This window comes from Hippopotamus amphibius, chromosome 1 (genome assembly GCF_030028045.1).
Source record: "Hippopotamus amphibius kiboko isolate mHipAmp2 chromosome 1, mHipAmp2.hap2, whole genome shotgun sequence".
NCBI classification, from domain to species: Eukaryota; Metazoa; Chordata; class Mammalia; order Artiodactyla; family Hippopotamidae; genus Hippopotamus; species Hippopotamus amphibius.
This window is the reverse complement of record NC_080186.1, coordinates 147,971,678-147,996,009: the sequence shown is the minus strand read 5'-3', so window position 1 is coordinate 147,996,009 and position 24,332 is coordinate 147,971,678. Positions and strand designations below refer to the sequence as shown.

The following is a 24,332-nucleotide window of genomic DNA, read 5'->3' as shown; positions in this document are numbered from 1 at the left end:
TGTGGCTCATGAGAGGAGGAACTTAATTCTAATTTTACTTAATTTTAATTACTTCACGTATAAATAGCCACACGTGGCCAGTGGCTACCAAAATGAACAGTGCAGGTCTGGAATCTAATCAAGCATCTAGAATAGCTGTTTCGAATAGATCTATATACTGTGAGCCATGTTTGCAACCTAAAGCCTTCTAGTAGCCACATTAACAGAAGTAAAAGAAACAAGTGAAATTCAATTTTAAGAATGTATTTTATTTAGCTCAGTATGTAAAAAGTATTATCTTTTAAAATAAATAATTATTGAGGCATTTTACATTCTTTTTTTGGGACTAAGCGTTTGAGCTCTCGAGTGTGTTTTACACTCAGCACATTTCAGAAGCCACCTGTGACTAAAGACTACTGTAATGGACAGTGCAGCTCTAGACAGTTTACAGGAAACACAGGGAATACAGGCAATATAGGAAATACGGGGAATAGTGAAATGAGTTACAAGTCACCACGAATAACTAACTAGACAAGTTCAAAATACAGAATATGCCACAAAACAACTTACCTGGAATCTTCAAATTGAAAAGGCAATGTTATGGGAAGAGGTGGGGGATTATTCTAGAATAAGAGACTAAAGTAACATAACAAAGTATAATGTGTGATCCCTGACTGAAAAAAGTGTGGAAAAAAAATTGCTAGGAAAAACAGTTTTGGCTCAACTGAGGAAACTTGAGTAAGCACTGGATAATGGATCATATCATGGATTACTGTTGATTTCTGTTAACTGTACATAAATAAAGCAAGTATGGCAACATCTTAACTGGTAAATCAAGATGGAAAGCACAGAGATGTTCTTTGTTCTCAGCTTTTAACATTCTTGGATGCCCGAACACTTTTGTAAAATGGTTATTTTAGTGGTTCCCACAGATGAGATGGGCTGAACCACCATCACCTAAAAAAATTTTTTTTAAATAAAATTCTGAGTTCTAAGCTTCATGTCTCAGAGTCAGAATCTTAAAGATGCTTCCCAGGCCTATTATGATGTACATCTAGGTTTATGAACTCAAAATTAACTCACAGATATTTTGGTCAAAGGGCTAGATAAGAATCATCTATTTCTTACTTGTTGGAGTAGGTGTCATACAATCCCACTTTTCCATCATCAGTTCCAAAAGCTAAGCCGCCTTCCTTGGTTGGGTGCCAGCACAGCTACAAAAAAATATGAGGAAAGGGGCAGTGTTAAGGGAATCCTTAGGTTTTCCTTTAAGCTTCAGCTGGAAAACTTTCTTGCTCTTTGTGTCTTCTAATTTTAAAAGTGCCAAAGTCTCATTATTTAAAAGAGAGAAACAAAGAAGTACTAAAACAAAGTAAAAGTCACCTGTAATCTCACCATCCAAAACATGCCATTGCCAATTCTGTATCTTTCTAGACATTTTTTGTGAATAAACTTTATATATAATTGAAAAAACAAGAATAGGTTCAAATATTTAAATGATGTGCATGATACATTGTTGAGTGGGGAATAAAAGATTCCAGAACAATTTAGAAAATATGATTCTATTAATCATTAACAACGCTTAGAAAGATACAAACTGTCACCAGTGGTTCTCTGGATGAGGGAAGTGGGAGAATGGAGTCAAGGGTGGGGTAGGAAACATTTTTTGCTTCTGTACTGTAGTTTTCTTTTTAAAACACAAATATTTATTGCTTTTAGACTAAATAGCCACAACAGAGATATCACTGTGAAGAAAAACAAAAAAATTATACATATTGTTTTGTAATCTGCATTGCATGTTTTATAATTTGCATTTTTCATGAATCATTAACATTTTCCTACATCAAAGAAAGATCTACATTATCACTTTTAACAGTTTAATATATCGTTCCCCATGTGGTTATAACAATATATCTCCTATGAATGCACATCCAGGTTATTTCTAATTTCTTACTTTTAGAAAATAGGGTGACTTGAACAAAACCTTAATTTTACAAACAAAGCCAAATTTCTGAATTAGGAGGTATGTAATGGGTTTGGTTAGAGAGAGTCCTGCTTTTGCAGTTTCAAATTGCATCGAAAATACCCTTGAAGAAGTTTGAATTCCCAACAGAGTTCATTTATGTGAATAGGTATTCTCTAAAAGAGAATTAGTTATTTGAAAAAAATTCATGGCAAGCTCAAAGAAAGCATCCTTACCGCTGTAACCTTGGACTTGACACCCTGCCAAAAATTTTTCACATCATAGTTGTTCTTTATGGAGAGTGTATTCCATACGCGGATCATGCCATCACCAACGCCTATCGCCAAACAGCCTGTGTCCACAGGAGAGAAAGCCAGACTGTAGGCAAACCCACCAAGAGAAGGCAGGGTCCAGCAGCACTCCAGCGTGGCCATGTCCCAACATTTTACCTGAAAAGATTAAGGGTTAGGGTCTTTATAAAGAAGATCAGAGAAACAGGAAAAACAATCAACACTTCAAATAGGATGGGCTTAAAGAGTACATCAAGATAATGTAACTTAACTATTCCAGTAGGAATGAGAAAAAAAAAAGGGATCTTAGAATACATTTATCCCCAAAGATGCCAAGTGAATTGAAAGCACACAATAAACTAGAACCCAGGCTTCCTATTGCCCGGACTTCAGTGGCCTTTCCACTCTATTGTATTACTGTATTATAGCATTGGTAATCTTCTCATTTGGCAAACTCAAAAAAAAAAAAAAAAAAAAAGGATGAAGATGGCTGCAGGACAGTGGGAGAATCAGAATTGTAATCTCAAGAAGCAAAATATGTTATCATACCTAGTGGAAGAGGAGTGCTGTTTTTAACCGTCACTTTTTTAACAGTGACTTGGAAGAAAAATAAAGTCTATCAAAAAGCCTAGCTTATTGTAAAACAGTAAGGTCTCTTAAATAAAGTCAATTCTCTCTTAACAGAGACTGCCAAGAGCAGATGATTCTGCTATCTAAACTATAGACAAGGATATTTTGAAGCTAAACCTTGATGATCTCAGACATCCTTCCATGGACACATCTACTCTTCCTTGTTGTATCTGCTTTAGCAAAAAGGCATCTTGGTGGTTCCTCACCTTGCCCCACTTCTCTGCTGCTAATGTATTTAATGCCGATCTGTAACCATAACTCTGAAATTGGAACCTGGGGACAAGGTGAGTTGTGAGAACTGATGGATGGTTTGAAAAAGCCCTCTAATCCCATCCAAGTCATAAATCACTGCTGTACAGTGAATGCAAAATAAGCTGTTCTTACATCTCTATCCATTGATGTGGAAAGCAGCAGCTGTTTGTCATCGTTGGTTTGTAGAGGACATAAATTAAACACAATTCTTGAATGATTTTGCCCTTCTGATGATGCGCTAAAGAGGGTATATTTCCGTCTCCAAGACTGAGTGAGATCCCATAGCAGCAGTTCGCCTCTGTGAAGGAAAAATAAGTAGTTCTCTTTCATAAGCAATCTGAAAACAAGTGATTTCAGGCCAGTGCAAAATAATTTCTGTTCATTGTTCCTTTAAGGAGATAAAAATTACATATTCTGAAACAGGCACAAAATATCTCTGGAAAAACACACACAAAAACAAAAAAAGTCATTGCCTATGGGGAGGGAAACCAAGTAGAGAAGACAGATATAGAAAGGGAGCTTTGGAGTTCCGTGGTAGGGTAATGGTTAGGACTTGGTGCTTTCACTGCGGTGGCCCAGGTTCAATCCCTGATTGGGGAACTGCGATCGTGCAAGCCGTGTGCTGTCACCAAAATATATATATATATATTTTTTTTTTTTTAAAAAGAGAGCTTTATTATATCCTTTCATTCTTTTTGAACCATGCAAATGTACTGGACTACCTTTTGAACAGATTTTTCTAACAGCTTTAATTACAAAATGCCACCATAATTTGCATAGCCACAAAGGCTTTAAGATATGTCTTCTTTTGGAGCAGTGGGGGTAGTTGGGATGTGACTAACACTTTGGGGGATTTCTATATGCTTTACCTGTATTACCTCATTTAAAAGCAGGGACCTTGTCTGTTAAATTTACTTATCTCAAGCAACTAGAAGCAAGTGCTCAATAAAGTTTGCTTAATGAATGGCCATAATCATCCTAAGAGAAAGGAAACACTATGATCTCCCCTTTTTTCATATGAAGTCACTGAAGCTCAAAAAAATGAAGGGTCATAGACTGAAAGTAAAGGGATGGAAAAAGATATTCCATGCAAATGGAAGCCAAAAGAAAGCTGGAGTAGCAATACTCATATCAGACAAATTAGACTTGAAAGTAAAGACTATTACAAGAGACAAGGAAGGACACTACATAATGATCAAGGGATCCATTCAAGAAGAACATATCACAATGGTAAATATCTATGCCCCCAACATAGGAGCACCTCAATACATAAGGCAAATGCTAACAGCTATAAAAGGGGACATCGACAGTAACACAATAATAGCGGGAGACTTGAACACCCCACTTACATCAATGGACAGATCATCCAAACAGAAAATAAATAAAGACACACAAGCTTTAAATGACACATTAGACCATCTCGACTTCATTGATATTTAGAGGCCATTCCAATCAAAAACGACAGAATACACCTTGTTCTCAAGTGCACACGGAACATTTTCCAGGATAGATCACATCTTGGGTCACAAATCAAACCTCGGCAAATTCAAGAAAACTGAAATCATATCAAGCATCTTCTCAGACCACAACGCCATGAGACTAGATATCAATTACAGGAAAAAAACTGCAAAAAAGACAAACACATGGAGGCTAAACAATTCACTCTTAAACAACCAAGAAATCACTAAAGAAATCAAAGAGGAAATCAAAAAATATCTAGAAACAAATGACAATGAAAACACAACAACTCAAAACCTATGGGACGCAGCAAAAGCAGTTCTAAGAGGGAAGTTTATAGCAATACAGTCCTACCTTAAGAAACAAGAAAATTATCAAATAAACAACCTAACCTTATGCCTAAAACAATTAGAAAAAGAAGAACAAAGAAACCCCAAAGTGAGCAGAAGGAAAGAAATCATAAAGATCAGAGCAGAAATAAATGAAAAAGAAAGGAAGGAAGCCATAGCAAAAATTAATAAAACTAAAAGCTGGTTCTTTGAGAAGATTAACAAAATTGATAAACCATTAGCCAGACTCATCAAGAAAAAAAGGGAGAAGATGCAAATCAACAGAATTAGAAATGAAAAAGGAGAAGTAACAACGGACACCTCAGAAATACAAAAGATTATGAGAGACTACTACAAGCAACTATATGCCAATCAATTGGATAACCTGGAAGAAATGGATACATTCTTAGAAAAATACAATCTTCCAAGACTGAACCAGGAAGATATAGAAACTATGAACAGACCAATCACAAGTACGGAAATTGAGGCAGTGATTAAAAATCTCCCAACAGGGCTTCCTAGGTGGCGCAGTGGTTAAGAATCCGCCTGCCAATGCAGAGGTCACGGGTTCGATCCCAGCTCCAGGAAGATCCCACATGCCGCGGAGCAACTAAGCCCGTGTGCCCAAAAAAAAAAAAAAAAACAAAAACAAAAATCTCCCAACACACAAAAGCCCAGGACCAGATGGATTCACAGGCGAATTCAATCAAACATTTAGAGAAGAGCTAACACCTATCCTTCAAACTCTTCCAAAATATTGCAGAAGGTGGAGCACTCCCAAACTCATTCTACGAGGCCACCATCACCCTGATACCAAAACCAGGCAAAGATGTCACAAAAAAAGAACATTACAGGCCAATATCACTGATGAATATAGATGCAAAAATTCTCAACAAAATACTAGCTAACAGACTGCAACAGCACATTAAAAAAATCATCCACCATGATCAAGTGGGGTTTATCCCTGGGATGCAAGGATTCTTCAATATACGCAAATCAATCAACGTGATACATCATATCAACAACTTGAAGGATAAAAACCATATGATCATTTCAATAGATGCAGAAAAAGCTTTTGACAAAGTTCAATATCCATTTATGATAAAAGCTCTCCAGAAAATGGGCATAGAAGGAAATTACCTCAACATCATAAAAGCCATATATGAGAAACCAAAAGCCAACATCATTCTAAATGGGGAAAAACTGAAAGAATTCCCTCTAAGAACAGGAACAAGACAAGGGTGTCCACTCTCACCATTACTATTCAACATAGTTTTGGAAGTTTTAGCCACAGCAGTCAGAGAAGAAAAAGAAATAAAAGGAATCCAAATTGGAAAAGAAGAAGTAAAATTGTCATTCTTTGCAGATGACATGATATTATATATAGAAAACCCTAAAGACTCTACCAAAAAACTGTTAGCACTAATTGATGAGTTTAGTAAAGTAGCAGGATACAAAATTAATGCACAGAAATCTCTTGCATTCCTATACACTAACAACGGAAGAGCAGAAAGAGAAATTAAGGAAACTCTCCCATTCACCATTGCAACCCAAAAGAATAAAATACCTAGGAATAAACCTGCCTAAGGAGGCAAAAGATCTGTATGCAGAAAACTTTAAGACATTGATGAAAGAAATCAAAGACGACACAAACAGATGGAGGGACATACCATGTTCCTGGATTGGAAGAATCAACATCATGAAAATGACTGTACTACCCAAAACATTTTACAGATTCAATGCAATCCTGATCAAATTACCAATGGCATTTTTCACAGAACTAGAGCAAGAAATCTTACGATTTGTATGGAAACGCAAAAGACCCCGAATAGCCAAAGCAATCTTGACAAGGAAAAATGGAGTTGGGGGAATCAGGCTTCCTGACTTCAAACTATACTACAAGGCCATAGTGATCAAGACAGTATGGTACTGGCACAAAAATAGAAAGGAAGATCAATGGAACAGAATAGAGAACTCAGAAGTAAGCCCAAACACATATGGGCACCTTATCTTTGACAAAGGAGGCAAGAATATACAATGGACAAAAGACAGCCTCTTCAATGGTGGTGGTGCTAAGAAAACTGGACAGCAACATGTAAAAGAATGAAATTAGAACACTTCCTAACACCATACACAAAAATAAACTCCAAATGGATTAAAGACCTACATGTAAGGCCAGACACTATAAAACTCCTAGAGGAAAACATAGGCAGAACACTCTATAACATCCATCAAAGCAAGATCCTTTTTGACCCACCTCCTAGAATCATGGAAATAAAATCAAGAATAAACAAATGGGACCTCATGAAACTTAAAAGCTTTTGCACAGCAAAAGAAACCATAAACAAGACTAGAAGGCAACCCTCAGAATGGGAAAAAATAGTTGCCTATGAAACAACGGACAAAGGATTAACCTCCAAAATATACAAGCAGCTCATGCAGCTTAATACCAAAAAAGCAAATAATCCTATCCACAAATGGGCGGAAGACCTAAACAGACATTTCTCCAAAGAAGACATACAGATGGCCAACAAACACATGAAAAGATGCTCAACATCACTAATCATCAGAGAAATGCAAGTCAAAGCCACAATGAGGGATCACCTCACACCAATCAGAATGGCCATCATCACAAAATCTGGAAACAGCAAATGTTGGAGAGGGTGTGGAGAAAGGGGAACTCTCCTGCACTGTTGGTGGGAATGTAAGTTGGTACAGCCACTATGGAAAACAATTTGGAGGTTCCTTAAAAAACTACAAATAGAACTACCATATGATCCAGTAATCCCACTCCTGGGCATATACCCAAAGAAAACCATAATCCCAAAAGAAACATGTACCATAATGTTTATTGCAGCATTATTTACAATAGCCAGGACATGGAAGCAACCAAAATGCCCATCAACAAATGAATGGATAAAGAAGATGTGGCATATAAATACAATGGAATATTACTCAGCTATAAAAAGGGATGAGATGGAGCTATATGTCATGAGGTGGATAGACCTAGAGTCTGTCATACAGAGTGAAGTAAGTCAGAAAGAGAAAGACAAATATTGTATGCTAACTCACATATACGGAATCTAAAAATGGTACTGATGAACTCAGTGACAAGAACAAGGATGCAGATGCAGAGAATGGACTGGAGAACTCGAAGTTTGGGGGGGGGGGGGCGGGGGTGAAGGGGAAGCTGAGACGAAGCGAGAGAGTAGCACAGACATATATACAGTACCAACTGTAAAATAGATAGCCAGTGGGAAGTTGTTGTATAACAAAGGGAGTCCAACTCGAGGATGGAAGATGCCTTAGAGGACTGGGACGGGGAGGGTGGGGGGTACTCGAGGGAGGGTGGGGGGGAGTTGAGGGAGGGAGGGAATACGGGGATATGTGTATAAAAACAGATGATTGAACTTGGTGTACCCCCCAAAAAAAATTAAAAAAAAAAAAATGAAGGGTCTTGCCTATGAACAGTGGGTAAGTAACAGTCTGATTGTGAAATTCAGTTCTGCTTGACTTCAGAGTCCACACTTAACCACCAGGTTGTACTTATTTGATCTTTTCACAACTCTTATGAGACAGCACAGGTATTACAGTTCCACGATTTTTCCATTAAAATGGCACATTATAATATAAACCTTAGCCACTGCTTTCTATATTTTCTGTGTCTAGAAAGAGAAGCCTAGGAATTCCTGAGGCTTAGAGAGGAAAACAAAATATATCAGTGAGCATGACCAAAACAAGACTCACCCAAAACAGCTGGATATCAGCTGTGTTGGCTGATCCCTGGGCCAGTGGAGTGTCAACCAGAGGCGCTCTTTAACAGTTGGGTCTATACCCCCTCCTCTTCTCTTCAGAAAGGGCAACTTCAGAATCATCACCCCTGCAGATTAAAAGAAGGATCATGGACAGTCAAGACAATGAAAGTACAAGCATGAAGCCACCAGCAGTTCACAGTACAGTTCGTGGTTTAAAAGTTTGTTAGTTTGGTTACTTAGAATTCAGACCTCATTTTCTCATGGAAATTTACGCATACAGTGGTTAATACTAGTCTAGTTAATTTAAGTCAAACGAGATCTTACAGGCTGTCTTGGCAACTTAAACATTAAGAATATGATGTGTCTGGGAGAATGAGGTTCCAACTGGGATTGAGAACCCAGGTAGTAACACAACCCAAAATTCTTCAAAGTTGGAAGGACAGAGGGTAGGAAGGACAGAGAGTAGGATACCATCTTCTAGCTGGCAAGAAATTCAACAAAGGGGAGAAATTTGGCAGTTGCGGCAGGGCAGTTCTCCACCCCCGACATGATCAGGTGTTCTTAGTCCCTACTGGGTATGAGAACTACCAGTGGTGCTTCTAAAAATATATATGCCAGGGCTCCACCTCTAGAGATTTTGATTCAGCAGATTTGAGGTGGGGTCCAGGCACCTCCAGCTGATTCTGCTGCATGACCAGAACTGAATATCATTGTATTAGACATCTGTAAGTTTAGAGGTTACCCTTCTGGAGAGAGTCCTAACCGAATGTTGTCCCCACTAGGGAGTATCAGCCAAAGTGTGTCCAAAAGCAATCCACAAAACTTCAAAAATTCTGCTTTCCAAAATTATATTACTAGTTACCACTGACTGAACCCTAACTATGTGCCAAGCACTGTGTTACTTGCTTTATATACACTAATGCATTTGGACAAAGGTGAAAAAAATTCCATGGTTTTACATAAATTGGAGAAAAGAAGACTGCCATAAAGAGAAAGGCTAGATTTTTACTTTAAAGGTAGAATTCATTCTGCCTGGAGTTCCTCTAAATGTATTCAATATAAACTTAAGGTAAAAGTTCCATTCAAAGAGAAGCTTGGGAAAGCTATATGACTGAGAGTCTCTGTAATTTGGGTAAAGTGAGCATTTAAGTTTAAATGTGTACCTATATTAGGTATATATTATTTACTCTGCATTTGTGTATTAAAAGCTCTAATTCTAGAGATCTTTTCCATTCCTTTGATCCGGGCTTTGCCAAGTTCGAATACTCCCATTCTCATAACAAACATCTTGCCCTCCATGCCAAACAGTGATCTTTCTGTGAATGCATTAGAAACCTTCATCTCCAACATCACAGCCATGTGTTTAGCGTGCAGAGTTCCAGCCCAGGCTAAAACTTTCTGGGTAGAAAAGTAAAGAACTGCTTTCTGACAGATAACACACACTTGGGATAACAAGAAACAAGCTTCTACTTCTACTTGATTGATATAGGTTATATCACAAAGGAAATGTCAAATGTTAGTCTTACCTCGGCCTCTGGAGCAGCTCCAGATCCGAATGGTCTGATCTTTGCTTCCAGTGGCTAAGTAGCAGCCTTTTGATACTGGAGTTTGTGCTATAAGTTTCCCATTGGGAATTTCAGGTTCTTCTAGGATAGAGATGGTAATTTTGTTTTTAGTTTGCATTAAACATGCACTTATCAAAGAAAAATTAGTTTGCAAGGGTTCCTGAAACTTAGTTACTATCGTTTCATAGGTTCAATCTGTAAAATCTAGTTTTAAATATAATTCAAATGATACTATTCTACCCACTTTGTTCTTTAGGTTTAAAGAGTACTGAACCCTCTTAAATCACCTCTACCTGAGTTTTCCTCTTGACTTATGGATAAACAGTCTTCACCAGGTAGGGGGCACCAGGCTATGGAGTGGATCTCATCATCGTGGCCTCGAAACCTGTGTATAACTTCTCCTTTCTTGCTGATGTCAGTTATAACCACTATGCCATCCTTGTAGCTGAAAAACAAGAGTTAAAAATATTACTGAAAAATGAAGACAGATGGTCTTTCTAGGAAATATTTTGGCTTAGGAGTTGTGTATTTCTAAAAGTTAAGTGCATTTGGGGTGGGGGGAAGGGAAGAGAGCAAGAAATAATCTCATTCTGTCCTTTTTCTGGATTTCAAAAAAGCTTTCCCCCATGATCAAACTCCTGGCACTAAGTTATACTATACACATCACCTGGCATGAAGCTCAAACAGTGGAGTATGCTTGTGCTCAAGGGGAATTTACAGAACAGTTCTGAAAGGGGCCCAGCTATTCCCCTAATTGGAAATGAATTTGTCCTAATACACTAAAAATACCTCCTTACTTTTACAAGTGATCTTACTTTTCTAACAAAAGCTACAGAATTCTAACTTCTAGATCTGGATATTCCAAGGCTGTCATTTTTTTAATTCATTAGAAACTGAGAAATTCTAATAGTTTTTTTTTAAAAAATGATGAAATATTTCAGGCACAATAAAAAAATATCTACGCTCTAGCTTAAGAAAAAAAATATTACCAATACAGTTGAAGTCCTCTGTATATCCCACCCCAATCAAACCTCTCTCACTCTCCTCCCCAGAGGTAAACTGCTATTCCTGAATTTTGTGTTACATCTGTCCTAGCCTTTCTTTGTATATATTCCTAAATAAGATACAGAATTACTTTGTACATTTAAAAACTTCATATAAATGGTAACATGTCTGTTTTTTTTAGCTTGCTTTTTCACTCATTGTTTTTGTGAGTCATTCATGTTGACACATGTAACTAGTTCCTGGTCAGTCATTTATACTGTTGTACAATATTCGACTGAATATATCGCAAGTTTAGTTACTCATTTTCCTTTTGAAAGGCTTCCATTTTTTTAACTATTACAAACAAAAATGCTATTTATAATCTTATACACACTTAAGACAGTTTCAGGTTTGATGCCTATTAATAGGATATGTACATCTTTGCTTTACTAGAAAGTGCAAAATTACTCTCCAAAGTGGGCATACCTATTTACATTTTCTACACACTAGACAATCCTACAGGGAAAAATACCATTATAGCTTTATTTATTTTTCTCCTTTTATTAAAAAAATTTTCCCCATTACAGCTTTATTTAAAAAGATGAAATCATAGACTATATCAAATCTTTGAAGACATAGACTTTGAAAACCATCAAGTTATAGATAACGTAATAGTCATGTGATCAACCTGTTTTGCAATTTCAATTAAGACTTCAGGGACTAATCACTGTTTTGAAGAACCTCTAAAAACAAATCATTCTGGTTCAGTCCTGTTTGATTGTCTTCTACCTGAAAGACCTTCTCTTCTTGTGAAGTTTGATTCCCCCTTCTCTGACGGCTGCCTACCACCCTTTCTGCCCCCTCTCTTGAACCCGCACCAAGACAATGCTCCCATTTCATGGAGACCTCTGATCACAGATCCCTTTCATTTTCACTGTTACTCACCCACACCTGTCTTCCTGTCCTTTCCCCCTGTGCAGTGCAGATTTCATGATACATCATTATAACCACCCCTTAGAAAACACCCTTTTCTCCTTTGTTTGTTCCCCTTTCTCTCAGGGATATTTACTCCACAAACCCCCAAACTTATTGAATCTAACCATCTCCTTTCTCAGTCAATTTGAGTAATTTACTTAAAATTCATGACCATGATCGTTGGCTTGGCACTCAACTGGGACCACAGGACCTGCAATCTCTCAGTAAGTTCATTTTCCTTTTCTCTGAGATGACTTTTCATACCCTCTTCCTGCATCCAGCTCCTTCCCCACCCTGAACTTGACTCGACCTCTTTGACTTCTTCTCCACCTCTTTCTGCCTTACTAAGAAAATCAGAAGCTATCAGAATGAAACACCCTCCTCTTCCAACAAGATCTATGAACCTACTTGTACCTATTTCCACATTCTCAGCTGTTCTTGCTACTTGTGACCTGGATCCTATTCCCTCTTCTCATTGTCACTCCTGTATTCTTCACTGTTCACCCTTGCAAGAGGCTTCCCCTCTTCTTCCTCATTTCCATCATAAAAACATGCCTTTGTTATCTTCCATTTAATATTCCCTTGACCCCCATATATCTCCTCTGGTTTCATGTCTGTATGCACACTGTCACAACAAACTTTGTGGAAAAGTTGTTTCTGTGTGTATCAACCTCATCTCTCAGTCTCTTGAATCCACTCCAGTTGAACTTTCTCCTCCTACATTCTTGTGCTTATGTCTAGTCTTCAAACTAGAGAGAATGGACACCTTTGGGAGAGAAGTAAATGGACTGGTTAAGGAGAGGGGATGATGTGGAACAACCTTGGTGATCACTGAGGAGACAGATTCCATTGCCAGATCACTTTCCCAACTGAGTGGGAGAGCTGAGAACCAGAGACAGAGCTGAGCTATTTGACACTTTGGAAGTAAATGTTACAACCAAGGGTAAGTATGGTGGGAAAAAAGGTGAAAGAAGATATTTCTGACATTTGGAGGTTGACTGAAGGAATCAGATATGAAGGAAGAATGAGCAAAATACAGTATCATGGAAACCAAGGAAACAAAAATAGAGTGGGAGAGTGAGGACCCAGAGGTCACAGGAATAAATGATACTAGGGGTGCAGGGAGAGGGGTTAATACCTGTAAATGGTTTCCTTTGAGGAATAAAGGGACAGGAGAAGGTAAAGAAAATGCAAAATAAGATCATAAGCAAAAATAAATCATCAATGAAGATGGCACAGTACTTACCCAATGGCTACTAAATCTTCATGATGAGGTGAGCAAGTAAGACAGAAAATTGTCCTGGGTTCTATAAAGAGGTGCTGGCTGTCATTTCTGTTAAGCCAGTAACAGAAAACTACTCCTTTTTCATCTCCAGATACTAGTAAATCCTTTACTCGAGGAGACCAATGCAATGCTGATATTGTATGCTTTAAAACAAAACAGAAATATATTTGCTTCTCATTTGTCAATGCTGACTTTTTATTTAGTTTTTAACCTGTATAATTCTAGGCACATTATAGGTACTTAATAAATAGTGCTAGGACCACTTGTATAAGACTTCATTATATAACCAAATGATAGCAGAATTTAGGCTACTGGGGATCAAGCACCATTTAAAAATTTTTTTCCTTTGATAGATTAATGCAAAGTTCTTACTAAGATTAACTGAGTCCTTTCCTACATTCTCTAGGCAGGTATATCAATTAACCGTCTAGCTGGGAAACAAGTTTCATTCACTTACAGTTTCTATCAGGAGTCTTTTTCACGTAAAGAGCCAGAGAGTAAATATTTCAGATTGTGTAGGCCATATTGTCTCTGTTGTAACTACTCAACACTGCCATTGTAGTGCGCAAGCAGCCAATATTTAAAATTGTAGACAGTACTTCAATGAATGACTGTGATTGTATTCCAATAAAAGAATTTGCAAAAGCAGGCAGCAGTGCAGTTTGCTGATCTTTGATTTAACATGCATCTTCTTCCAAAAAAGTTTTGAGGTACTTTACAATATAGAGCTTCTAATCTAATGAATGAACACAATTATAAAAATTACCTTGCACAGATGAGCTAGCAAAACTATACTTGAAGCAAGAGTACTCTGGCACAAATAAATAATAACGGTCTGAGAAACCAGTACCATGGTACCTGATGGAGCGCATGTTCTGTCACAACTGTTTTTGTCTCTACATCCCAGATTTTCACAGTCCCATCATCGGAGCTGGTGGCGCAGAGGTTGTATTGATCCGGGTGATGACAAAACGTGAAGCCAGACACCCTTTCGGTGTGTCCCACCAACTCCCCTATGACTTCAAGCAAAACCAGACTCCAGGTTACAATGCTACCTAGGATTCCTGGCAGAATCTTACTGTTATTAGACGGTGATTGGGGCCTCACTTATCCCATGGAATAACAAAAATATCCAGGGACTCACAACCAGAAACCCCAAGTGCTAGTATTGGCTTTGCCATCTGACTTCAGACAAGTCTTATCTTCTTGGGCCTCAGTCTTCTCAACCGTAAATGCCGTTTATATACCTTGATGTGCCTAGTTCTTAGGCTGAGGAGGTAAAGGGATTCCTATTTAGATCTGGCCTGAAGTCATTTGGAAAAGAATAAATATCAGGCATCCCATATCAAAACCTAGTTTGGGGACTGAAAGCATCCGGCTCAATCATTCACCTTACAGAAATGAGTATCATATATTTGCAGGATCTCGCTTAGGACCTAGAGCTGTAGGCAGCACCCAACCCCAGGAAGGCTTCTAGGGGGCCCGCACGCACTAGACTGGGGAGGAAGGCCTAGGTGTTAGAAATGCCTGGAAAGACACACGGATAACTTTTCAGTAAGCCAACGAATCCACGTGAGAGCGCCAGGAGGCGGGACCGCTCAGCCACAGCATGGTGTACAGCTCAACCTTGCAGACCGGGACAGGACTCAGTTTAGATGACTGTGATCAGACCCTTCTCCCTGCCAGAACCTCAATTTACCCATCTATAGAGAAGGGGGTGGCTGGATACGCCCACCCGGCCCCCGGGAAAACGCAATTAGTGCAGGAAGGCTGGGGCCAAGAGATGGGGCATTACCTCGAAATGGGGGCGTCCCTGGGATCGCTTCCGCGCCCGGGCCCACGCGGACAAGGAAGACGGAGGTCCGTGCCGCGAAGCCGAAGAGGCCCCCGGGCACGGCATCGCTGCAGCGGGAGCAGTACCAGTTAGGGGAGGGCGGCAGCGTGCGCGGTTCCTGTCCCATGATCACGCGCAACCAGGAATGAGGGAAGCAGGCACTAGGTTAGACCGTTCGTAGCCCCACGCTGGAGCCGGGAAGGGGGCGGGGTTGATTAGGAGCCCCGCCTACTCGGGCCCGCCGCTACGGCGTGCGCGGAGGTCCAGGCCTCAGCACGCGCTCCGCTCTTGTCGCCTCAGGACTGGGAAGGGAGGGGCCCGGTGGGCTGCTCTCGGCCTATCAACCCCGCCTTTGGCTGGAGGGTCTGGTGCTGCTGTAGCCCAGCCCAGGGGTTAGGCATTCTATCCTCCTACTGCAAAGAAGGTTAATTAAGAGGTTAGACTGTTGGAGTCACCTCCCCGCACTGCTGGTTTATTTTCTGGTCCTGTTCAACCACTATCCCATTAGATATTTTTTTAAAGCTATGTGCCAGGGCGCCTTGCTAGCTCTGGAGATGCTTTAAAGGTATCTACGAAAGTCAATTAACGAAAAAGATAAAAGTTCGAATCAGAAATCAAAAACAAGGGTTTCTGCAACTGGGTGGAAATCTGGCTCTGATTTTTGATACTCAAGGAGAAGCCGAATAGAGAGTGACTCTCCTGATCTGATTAAGTGACAGTTCAGTGACGGAACTGTATGTGTTAAGTGCTGTAGAGGAAAAAGGACCAAAGTTTCCTCCCTACGTCCTAAAATTCTGTTTCTGCGCTTACACTCTTCTACTGCGTCTTGCTTGTTTGCATTGGGTATCTGGAACTCTTGCATATATAGCAAACGAAACCTGAGCTATGTTAATAAAAAGAGGTCAAATACGTATATTTACTTATTCGGATGTGGATAGGAGTACTAACTTTGGAGGCACCCAACCCTAGATTGACCACTGTTTTTGCTAGTTATTATCTGAGAGACTTTAACTTATAAATCTTTTTTCTCAGTTGAAGAAAGAAGATGATAATCCAAGTCTAGTTAGATTGCTGTGAGCAATACATGAGATTTAGTGAAATGCCTGATGGCCATATGTGGTAGCAAGTGTCTGCTGATTGTTAACTCATCTCTTGGCGGTCAACCTGGAGATTAGCATCATATTTTGTATTTGAACTGCTGGTTCTTTATTTTTATTTATTTATTGAAGTATAGTTGATTTACAGTATTATATTAGTTTCAGGTGTATGACATTAGTGATACACAATTTTTAAAGATTATACTCCATTTAAAGTTATTATAAAATATTGGCTCTATTTCCTGTGCTGTACAATATATCCTTGTAGCTTATTTATTTTATACATAGTAGTTTGTATGTTTGTTCTTTAAAAGAGCTTTCACACAATTTCTAGTGATCTTTAAATGCCTGTGCTGTAGGGATACTTATTTCTGTTTTGAGAAAACTGAAGCCCTCCCAGGTTAAGTTGGCTTGGTTCACGGTCTCTGTTTTCCTAATCCTTTCAGACCATTTGTGAGCTGAGGCTTCTCAGGTTTTCTGGATCTCGACGAATTTTCGGAAACTCGCTGGTCTTTGGTCTTTTTTAAGCAATTCATTCCCAAGCAAGGCTGGCCGAACCACACCTTAAGCGCCTGCTGCGTGTTCACGGTCTCCATGACAACACCGTAGGTGTTGGTGCGTCTCGGTCTCGCGATAAGAAGGGTTAAAAAAAAAAAAAATCCGGAGAATTGCGCATGCATTTTGCCCACACGGCCTCTGAGCTCGGAGGCTTCCGTAGAGGGAGGGAGAAAATGGCGGCAGCAATACTGGGATCTTTGGGTGAGGGTTTCTTGGTGGTTAAGGGGTGGAAGAAGTGAGTGACGTGGGAGTCTGAATTGACGGCTTGTATTGATATTGCAGGTGCGTTATGGATGCAGAATCTGAGGGGGAAGCTGCCTTTGGGGTAAGTCTTTAAAGAGCCTCGGAATTGCGGGAGTCTTGCCTCAGTCTTACTTAGTCCCAGTTACTTAGAGAACCTAAGTGCCAGGCTCTGCTTTAGGCTCCCAGGCTAGCGAACGAGACAACCAGAGTCTCTGCTTGCTCACCGCGTTTTTTCACCGCCGTATTGCATAGCCCTGCAGGGGTCAGGATTATCTGTGACCGAAGGGACGTTGTAAGTCTTTTCTAAAGACTCTTTTCTTTTTTTTCCTTTAAGAACTTTTATTGAGATACAGTTGACATACAGTAAACTGCATATATTGAAAGTGTACAATTTGATATTTTTTTCTTATTAGTAATGTATATATGGCAATCCCAATCTCCCAATTCATCGCCCCCCAACACTCCCCCCCCCAGTTGGTGTCCATAATGTTTGTTCTCTACATTTGTGTCTCTGTTCCTGCCTTGCAAACTGGTTGATTTATAGCATTTTTCTATATTCCTCATATTTGTTAATATACGATGTTCATTTTTATGTTTCTGACTCACTTCACTCCTTATGAGTCTCTGGGTCTACCCATGTTTCTACAAATGTTCCAATTTTGTACCTTTTTACAGCTGAGTAATAGTCCATTGTATATATGTACTACATCTTTATCCATTCATCTGTTGATGGACATTTAGGTTGCTTCCATGTCCTGGCTATTGTAAATAGTGCTGCAATGAACATTAGGGTGCATGTGTCTTTTTGAATTATGGTGTTTGTTCTCTGGCTGTATGCCCAGGATTGGAATTGTTGGGTCATATGGTAGTTCTATTTTTAGTTTTTCAAGGAACCTTCATACTGTTGTCCATAGTGGCTGTATCAATTTACATTCCCGCCAACAGTGCAAGAGAGTTCCCTTTTCTCTACACCCTCTCCAGCATTTGCTGTTTGTAGATTTTCTGATGATGCCCATTCTAACCAGTGTGAGGTGATACCTCATTGTCGTTTTGATTTACATTTGTCTAATAATGAGTGACATTGAGTAGCTTTTCAGGTGCCTCTTAGCCATCTGTATGTCTTCTTTGGAGAAATGCCTATTTAGGTCTTCTGCCCATTTTTTGATTGGGTTGTTTGTTTTTTTTGATATTGAGGTGCATGAACTGTTTATATATTTTGGAGATTAATCCTTTGTCTGTTGATTCGTTTGCAAATATTTTCTCCCATTCTGAGGGTTGTCTTTTTGTCTTGCTTATAGTTTCCTTTGCTGTGCAGAAACTTTGAAGTTTCATTAGATCCCACTTATTTATTTCTGTTTTTATTTCCATTACTCTACGGGGTGGGTCAAAAAAAATCTTTCTGTGATTTATGTCAAAGAGTGTTCTGCCTATGTTTTCCTCTAGGAGTTTTATAGTGTCTGGCCTTCCATTTAGGTCTTTAATCCATTTGGAGTTTATTTTTGTATATTGTGTTAGAGAGTGTTCTCATTTCATTCTTTTACTTGTAGCTGTCCAGTTTCCCCAGTACCACTTATTTGAAGAGGGTGCCTTTTCTCCATTGTATATTCTTGCCTTCTTTGTCATAGATTAGTTGACTATAGTTTATCTCTGGGCTTTCTATCCTGTTCCATTGATCTATATTTCTGTTTTTGTGCCAGTACCATATTGTCTTGATTACTGTAGCTTTGCAGTATAGTCTGAAGTCAGGGAGTCTGATTCTTCCAGCTCTATTTTTTTCCCTCAAGATTGCTTTGGCTATTTGGGGTCTCTTGTGTCTCCATACAAATTTTAGGATTTTTTGTTCTAGTTCTGTAAAAAATGCCATTGGTAATTTGATAGGGATTGCATTGAATCTGTAGATTGCTTTGGGTAGTATAGTCATTTTCACAATGTTGATTCTTCCAATCCAAGAACATGGTCTATCTCTCCATCTGTTTGTGTCATCTTTGATTTCTTTCATTAGTGTCTTATAGTTTTCTGAGTACTGGTCTTTTACCTCCTTAGTTAGGTTTATTCCTAGGTATTTTATTCTTTTTGTTGCAGTGGTGAATGGGATTGTTTCCTTAATTTCTCTTTCTGATCTTTCATTGTTAGTGTATAGAAATGCAAGAGATTTCTGTGCATTAATTTTCTGTCCTGCAACTTTACCAAATTCATTGATGAGCTCAAGTAGTTTTCTGGTGGCATCTTTAGGATTTTCTATATATAGTGTCATGTCATCTGGGAACAGTGACAGTTTTACTGCTTTTCCAATTTGGATTCCTTTTATTTCTTTTTCTTCTCTGATTGCTGTGGCAAGGACTTCCAAAACTATGTTGAATAATAGTGGCGAGAGTGGACATCCTTGTTTTGTTCCTGATCTTAGAGGGAATGCTTTCAGTTTTTCACCATTGAGAATGATGTTTGCTGTGGGTTTGTCATTTATGGCCTTTATTATAAACACTCTTTTCTGATCTTTTCGGGTATGGTTAGGCTCTTCCACCCAAGTTGGGAGCATACTTTTCTGGTTATGTAATTATTTACGTATACGGGCAGGGACTGTATTGTAGACAGATGGCGGTTTACATCGTGGCTGATACTGTGTTAAAATCTTTATATGCATTATCTCATTCTCATGACATCCTACATAGTGTAGGTCTGCTATATCCATTTTTTTCAGACAAGGAAATTGAAGCCCCCAAAGTAAAATAAATTGCCCAAGGTCCCCCAGTTATTGGAATTTTGACGCTTTATACTGTATCTTTAGAGCATTCTTTGACCTCAGAACAAAGCATTCTTTAAGGTTAGGGTATGCAGTTGAGCCAGTACTGGCAAGAGGCTTTCTCTGCTCCCTTCTCATTGTCCTTCTTCTGTAGTACAGCTGTTGCTATTTGGAGGTTGATAATCTAATTGTAAATTTCCTGATCGATGTACTTGTTAACATTAATTTTGGTTTAGTTCATAGGCTTTGGAGATAAGTTGAGTGTGAATCCACATTGTAACTGTAATTTTGGAAAAGTTATTCTTTCTAAGCTTCAGTTATCTTCTATGATATGAGAGGAATATTAGTACCTTCCTTATAGATTTTTAATCAGGATTAAATGAGATAATGCTTATGAAGTGTTTTGTACAGAGCATGGCGTATAATAATCCCACCCTAAATCTTAGTTGCTATTAGTGTTATTATCATTATAAACTATTACTGAGTTCCCATTATATCTAGCTTTGTCCTAGATTCTTGGCTCGAGGGATGAAGAGATGGGCTAAAGAAAATAATAGGAAGTACTGGCACTTAGAATTTGTCTTCACTTTACTTTAGTAGATTATCCTTTATCACTCCACCGCTAGCCATGCTGCTATACTTACTTTTTGAGCATCCTCTGCCTTTACTTGTTTCTTGGCTTTTTCATGCTTTGCCTTCACTTTCTGTCAATAACAGCCAGTCCTCATTATTCAAACCCCTCATTAAATATTTCCCCTTCATGATCGTACTAAAAATGAAAGAAGTCAATTTCTCCTTTTCTTTAGGATGTGCCCCTTAAATAATGGCTTCACGTATATATGTCTGGGTCCTTTGCTACCTTGTGTATCCTTGGACAGTTAGGGGACACTTCTTGTTTCTTTTTGTAGCTCCAGCATAGGGTCTTGCACAAAGTGAATATTTTGTTAATTTTTGTTGATTTAAATTGTCCCTCACTGACTTATTATTGGGAAGCACTGAGCAAGTAACTGAAGCAGTTTGGCTTCAGTCTTTTCATCTGTGTAATACAAGAGGGTTGGATTTTGCTAGTTTGGGAGGCTTTTTCTAGTTTTGAAGTTATATAATATGAATTCCCATTCTGGACTTTCTAGTGCAGAAATGACCGCTTGAAAACTAAGTAGAAAAGCTGTAATTAATGCTTAATGATAATCTTGTAAAATCTTGGAGATATCTCATTCAGTGGTTGGAAACCTAATTGCATACCGGTTGCCAGACAGGTAATAGAAATGAATTAACTAGGAGTTGTTAAAAGAGAGAGAGTGGAAGGGCCCGTGGCAGTCATAGAGTGCATTCCTCCTCTAAAGGCAGTGAATTGGATTAAAAACTGCTACTGCCCAAATAAAACTTTTCTGCAGGCTATATTTGGAAGCAGACTGACAACTTCCAGCATTTGAATTTCAAGACTCCCATTTTATTGATGCATGCATTTGGGAAGTTTTGTGACTTACTGAGTGTTACGTGGCAAATTTAGGATCTAAGCAAAAATTCTCTGGCTTAAAATAGTGCTGTATCACATCGTGGGAGGGACAGAGTGATGAGCCCTGAAGGGGTTTGTCCCAGGAGTCTTTCTGGAAGAGGTGATTTTAAAGTTTAAAGAGTGAAGAGTACATTTTGGTGGTTTAAAAATAGAAGGGCCAGTGTAAAAGTTTGAAGGCAGCAGTTACTAAGCTGTACATAGGTTAAAATTCTCCACAAGAAAAACCAAGTTGCAAATGTCAAGTGTCTGTCAGGGACAAGTGTTGTGGCCTTGGGCCATTTGCTTAACTTTTGTGAGGCTCAGTTTCTTCATGTCAAAAAATAAGGATAATATTTAACTACAAGGGTGGTTGTGAGAATTAAGAGGTTGTGAGAATTGAGACTGATACATAAAATTTCTATTATCGTGCCTTGCACTGTGGAGGTGTTGTGATAGGGATGATGGTATTGCTGTGAAGTTGAGAGGAATCAGATTTAATGCTGGAACCAATCAGTAGCTACTCAACACTCTTAGGTGAGATTACATATTTCATCTATCAGCCCTACTTTTGTACAACAATTGGCAGGAAGACAAGAAACTGAAACATGCATTACCCTACATTTCTATTTAGTTGAGTCACTCTTAAGAGACTTTTCCAGTGTAAGAGGTAGACATTCTCATTTTTATGCATCTGTGCTTTCAGTGCTTTGATTGCCATGACCAGTAGATTTGACAACCAGGTTGATTTGTGCTCTCGCTCTTTTTTTTTAAATTTATTATTATTATTATTATTTTTAAAATTTTTGGCTGCATTTGGTCTTCGTTGCTGTGCGTGGGCTTTCTCTAGTTGTGGCGAGTGGGGACTACTCTTCATTGTGGTGTGCAGACTTCTCATTGCAGTGGCTTCTCTTGTTGTGGAGCATGGGCTCTAGGTGTATGGGCTTCAGTAATTGTGGCACATGGGCTTAATTGCTCCGTAGCATGTGGGATCTTCCCAGAAGAGGGATCGAACCCGTGTCCCCTGCATTGGCAGGCGGATTCTTTCTTTTCTTTTCTTTCTTTTTTTTTTTTTTTTGGGAGGAAGTCACTAGTGGCAGAGCTATAATCTACTCCAGATGGCAGGCAGATTCTTAACCACTGTGCCATCAGGGAAGCCTGATTTGTGCCCTCTTAATTAAATCTTACCCTGTGATCTGAGGGGTTGTGATTCCTTGCCCTTTAGGACAGTGGTTCTTAAGTTTGAGTCACAGACCTCTTTGAGAGTATGATGGAAGCTACAAAACATGTTCCCAGAAAAATGCATATCATATTCATAGTTTGTCTTGTAATTTCATAGTCCTTAGTATAGGAATCTTTGCACTTGGACATCATAACTAAACAAAAGCACAGTAATGATACACAATAATAAACGTAACTACACAATAATGATTAGTGGTGTAAAATATGCTGAAAAGTGTCGGGCAGTGGGCATCGTGTTAATGGATGAAATACTTCCCTCAGTTTATTTTGAAAAATTTCAATCCTGCAGGAAAGTTAAAGAAGAATACAGTGTCCTTCAGCTGGATTCATCAGTTGTAAACATAACTTTAGCTCTCTATAAATACACAAGCTTTTTTCCCTGAATCATTTGAAAGTGAATTGTACACATTATGGTACTTTACTCCTAATCACTTCAGGTTGTATTTCCTAAACACAAAACAGTCCCCAAGAACCACACACCATGATCAAAATGGTACAGTTTAATGATCTTTTACTTTTATGTTTTAGTTAAAAGGATTCAAATAGAAATCAAGTGTGTGCTGACATTTACTTTTTTTTTTTTTTTATGGCCATGTCTTGTGGCATGTGGGATCTTAGTCATCCAGGGATCGAACCTGTGCTCCCTGCAGTGGAAGCGTGGAGTCTTAACTACTGGACCGCCAGGGAATTCCCTGACATTAACTTTTTTTTTTTTTGGAAAAGGTAGTCTTTTTAATAATTGCTTTTATCGCCAGGTTAAGTCATGCAGTTACAAAGTAGATAGAAATTTCTGAAAGAATATTACTGTTAAAAGTGAAAAGCTCATTCTTACATAAATAATACCTAGTACTTCATTGGGTCACTGCTGTTCAAAAAGCCTTGGCCAAACAACACCCAAAACACAACCCCAGGTGGTTTCCAGCCCACTGGTAATGAAGCCATGTGCAGAAGACGAGGCCTCTAAATGAGGACACAAAGCTAGGGTGAGTTGGGGCCACTGGCAATGCTCAGAGTTGCTAGCCAGACTCCACAGAGGGAGCCCAAGTGGTTCTTTTCTGGGATACTCTACTTGAATTATTGTTCGATTAGTCAACACAATAGATCTTCAGAAGAGAACAATTAATTAACATGAACTGCATTCTTTGGACTACATGTCATAATTGTGGTTAGTAAAATCTGACAGTTAACAAAAATAGCCTCCATCTTTTGCAGGTATGAAGATAACTTAATTCTCTACTGGGCTTTTTATTTTTGATGGATGACAGTATGCAGTTGACAAGCTATAAATGATACCGTTTTATGTTATAAAAATACTAGCTTTTTTTCACTTATGTTTACAGGCATTCACTGCTTGAGTCAAGGTTAGGCTTGTTAAATGATTAAAGGCAATTTTATTACAGCAACATGTAGTTACTTTATTCTAAAGGAATAAAATGCATGAAGTTTTTTTGTTTGTAACCTGTAAAATTGAGTTATTTTGCTCATGTAAAATACCGATAACTCACTTGAGGACCATGCTACCTCCTGAAAATGCCATATACCTGCTTCTTGAATGTGTCAGAGCACCTGAAAGTTTTGTCCAGAGCCGAAGTAGCAAGCGACTGACTGCTCTTGGACAACAGGTGCTTTCCCAGGGCTGTGACTGTGCTGGGAAACAGCCA

The 24,332-nt window shown here is 38.9% G+C and overlaps 3 protein-coding genes across 7 annotated transcripts in view; 2 read left to right on the top strand and 1 right to left on the bottom strand.

Annotated features, from left to right (window-relative positions):
- Positions 1-10,508, top strand: part of CNOT8 (CCR4-NOT transcription complex subunit 8) — a 60,033-nt gene extending 49,525 nt beyond the window's left edge. The window contains exon 8 of the mRNA XM_057730172.1: positions 10,478-10,508. Coding sequence (XP_057586155.1) covers positions 10,478-10,493 — 16 coding nt within the window. The 3' untranslated portion in view covers positions 10,494-10,508. The remainder of the gene's footprint in view (positions 1-10,477) is intronic.
- Positions 1-15,470, bottom strand: part of GEMIN5 (gem nuclear organelle associated protein 5) — a 42,990-nt gene extending 27,520 nt beyond the window's left edge. For all 3 annotated transcript variants that reach the window (XR_009053024.1, XM_057730166.1, XM_057730167.1), the window contains exons 1-9: positions 15,261-15,470; positions 14,324-14,484; positions 13,427-13,608; positions 10,515-10,666; positions 10,183-10,302; positions 8,649-8,781; positions 3,247-3,412; positions 2,179-2,391; positions 1,108-1,193 (exon numbers count right to left, since the gene is read on the bottom strand). Coding sequence is in view for 2 of the 3 variants with exons in the window: in XM_057730166.1 (XP_057586149.1) it covers positions 1,108-1,193; positions 2,179-2,391; positions 3,247-3,412; positions 8,649-8,781; positions 10,183-10,302; positions 10,515-10,666; positions 13,427-13,608; positions 14,324-14,484; positions 15,261-15,426 (1,379 nt within the window). In the remaining variant the exon portion in view is untranslated. The remainder of the gene's footprint in view (positions 1-1,107; positions 1,194-2,178; positions 2,392-3,246; positions 3,413-8,648; positions 8,782-10,182; positions 10,303-10,514; positions 10,667-13,426; positions 13,609-14,323; positions 14,485-15,260) is intronic.
- Positions 15,471-17,071: 1,601 nt separating this feature from the next.
- Positions 17,072-24,332, top strand: part of MRPL22 (mitochondrial ribosomal protein L22) — a 39,339-nt gene continuing 32,078 nt past the window's right edge. Inside the window, exons 1-2 of one of the 3 annotated variants that reach the window (XM_057730176.1) lie at positions 17,072-17,155; positions 17,237-17,279. In XM_057730176.1, coding sequence (XP_057586159.1) covers positions 17,128-17,155; positions 17,237-17,279 — 71 coding nt within the window. In that variant the 5' untranslated portion in view covers positions 17,072-17,127. The remainder of the gene's footprint in view (positions 17,156-17,236; positions 17,280-24,332) is intronic. The other 2 variants (XM_057730192.1, XM_057730185.1) reach the window with 2 other exon arrangements.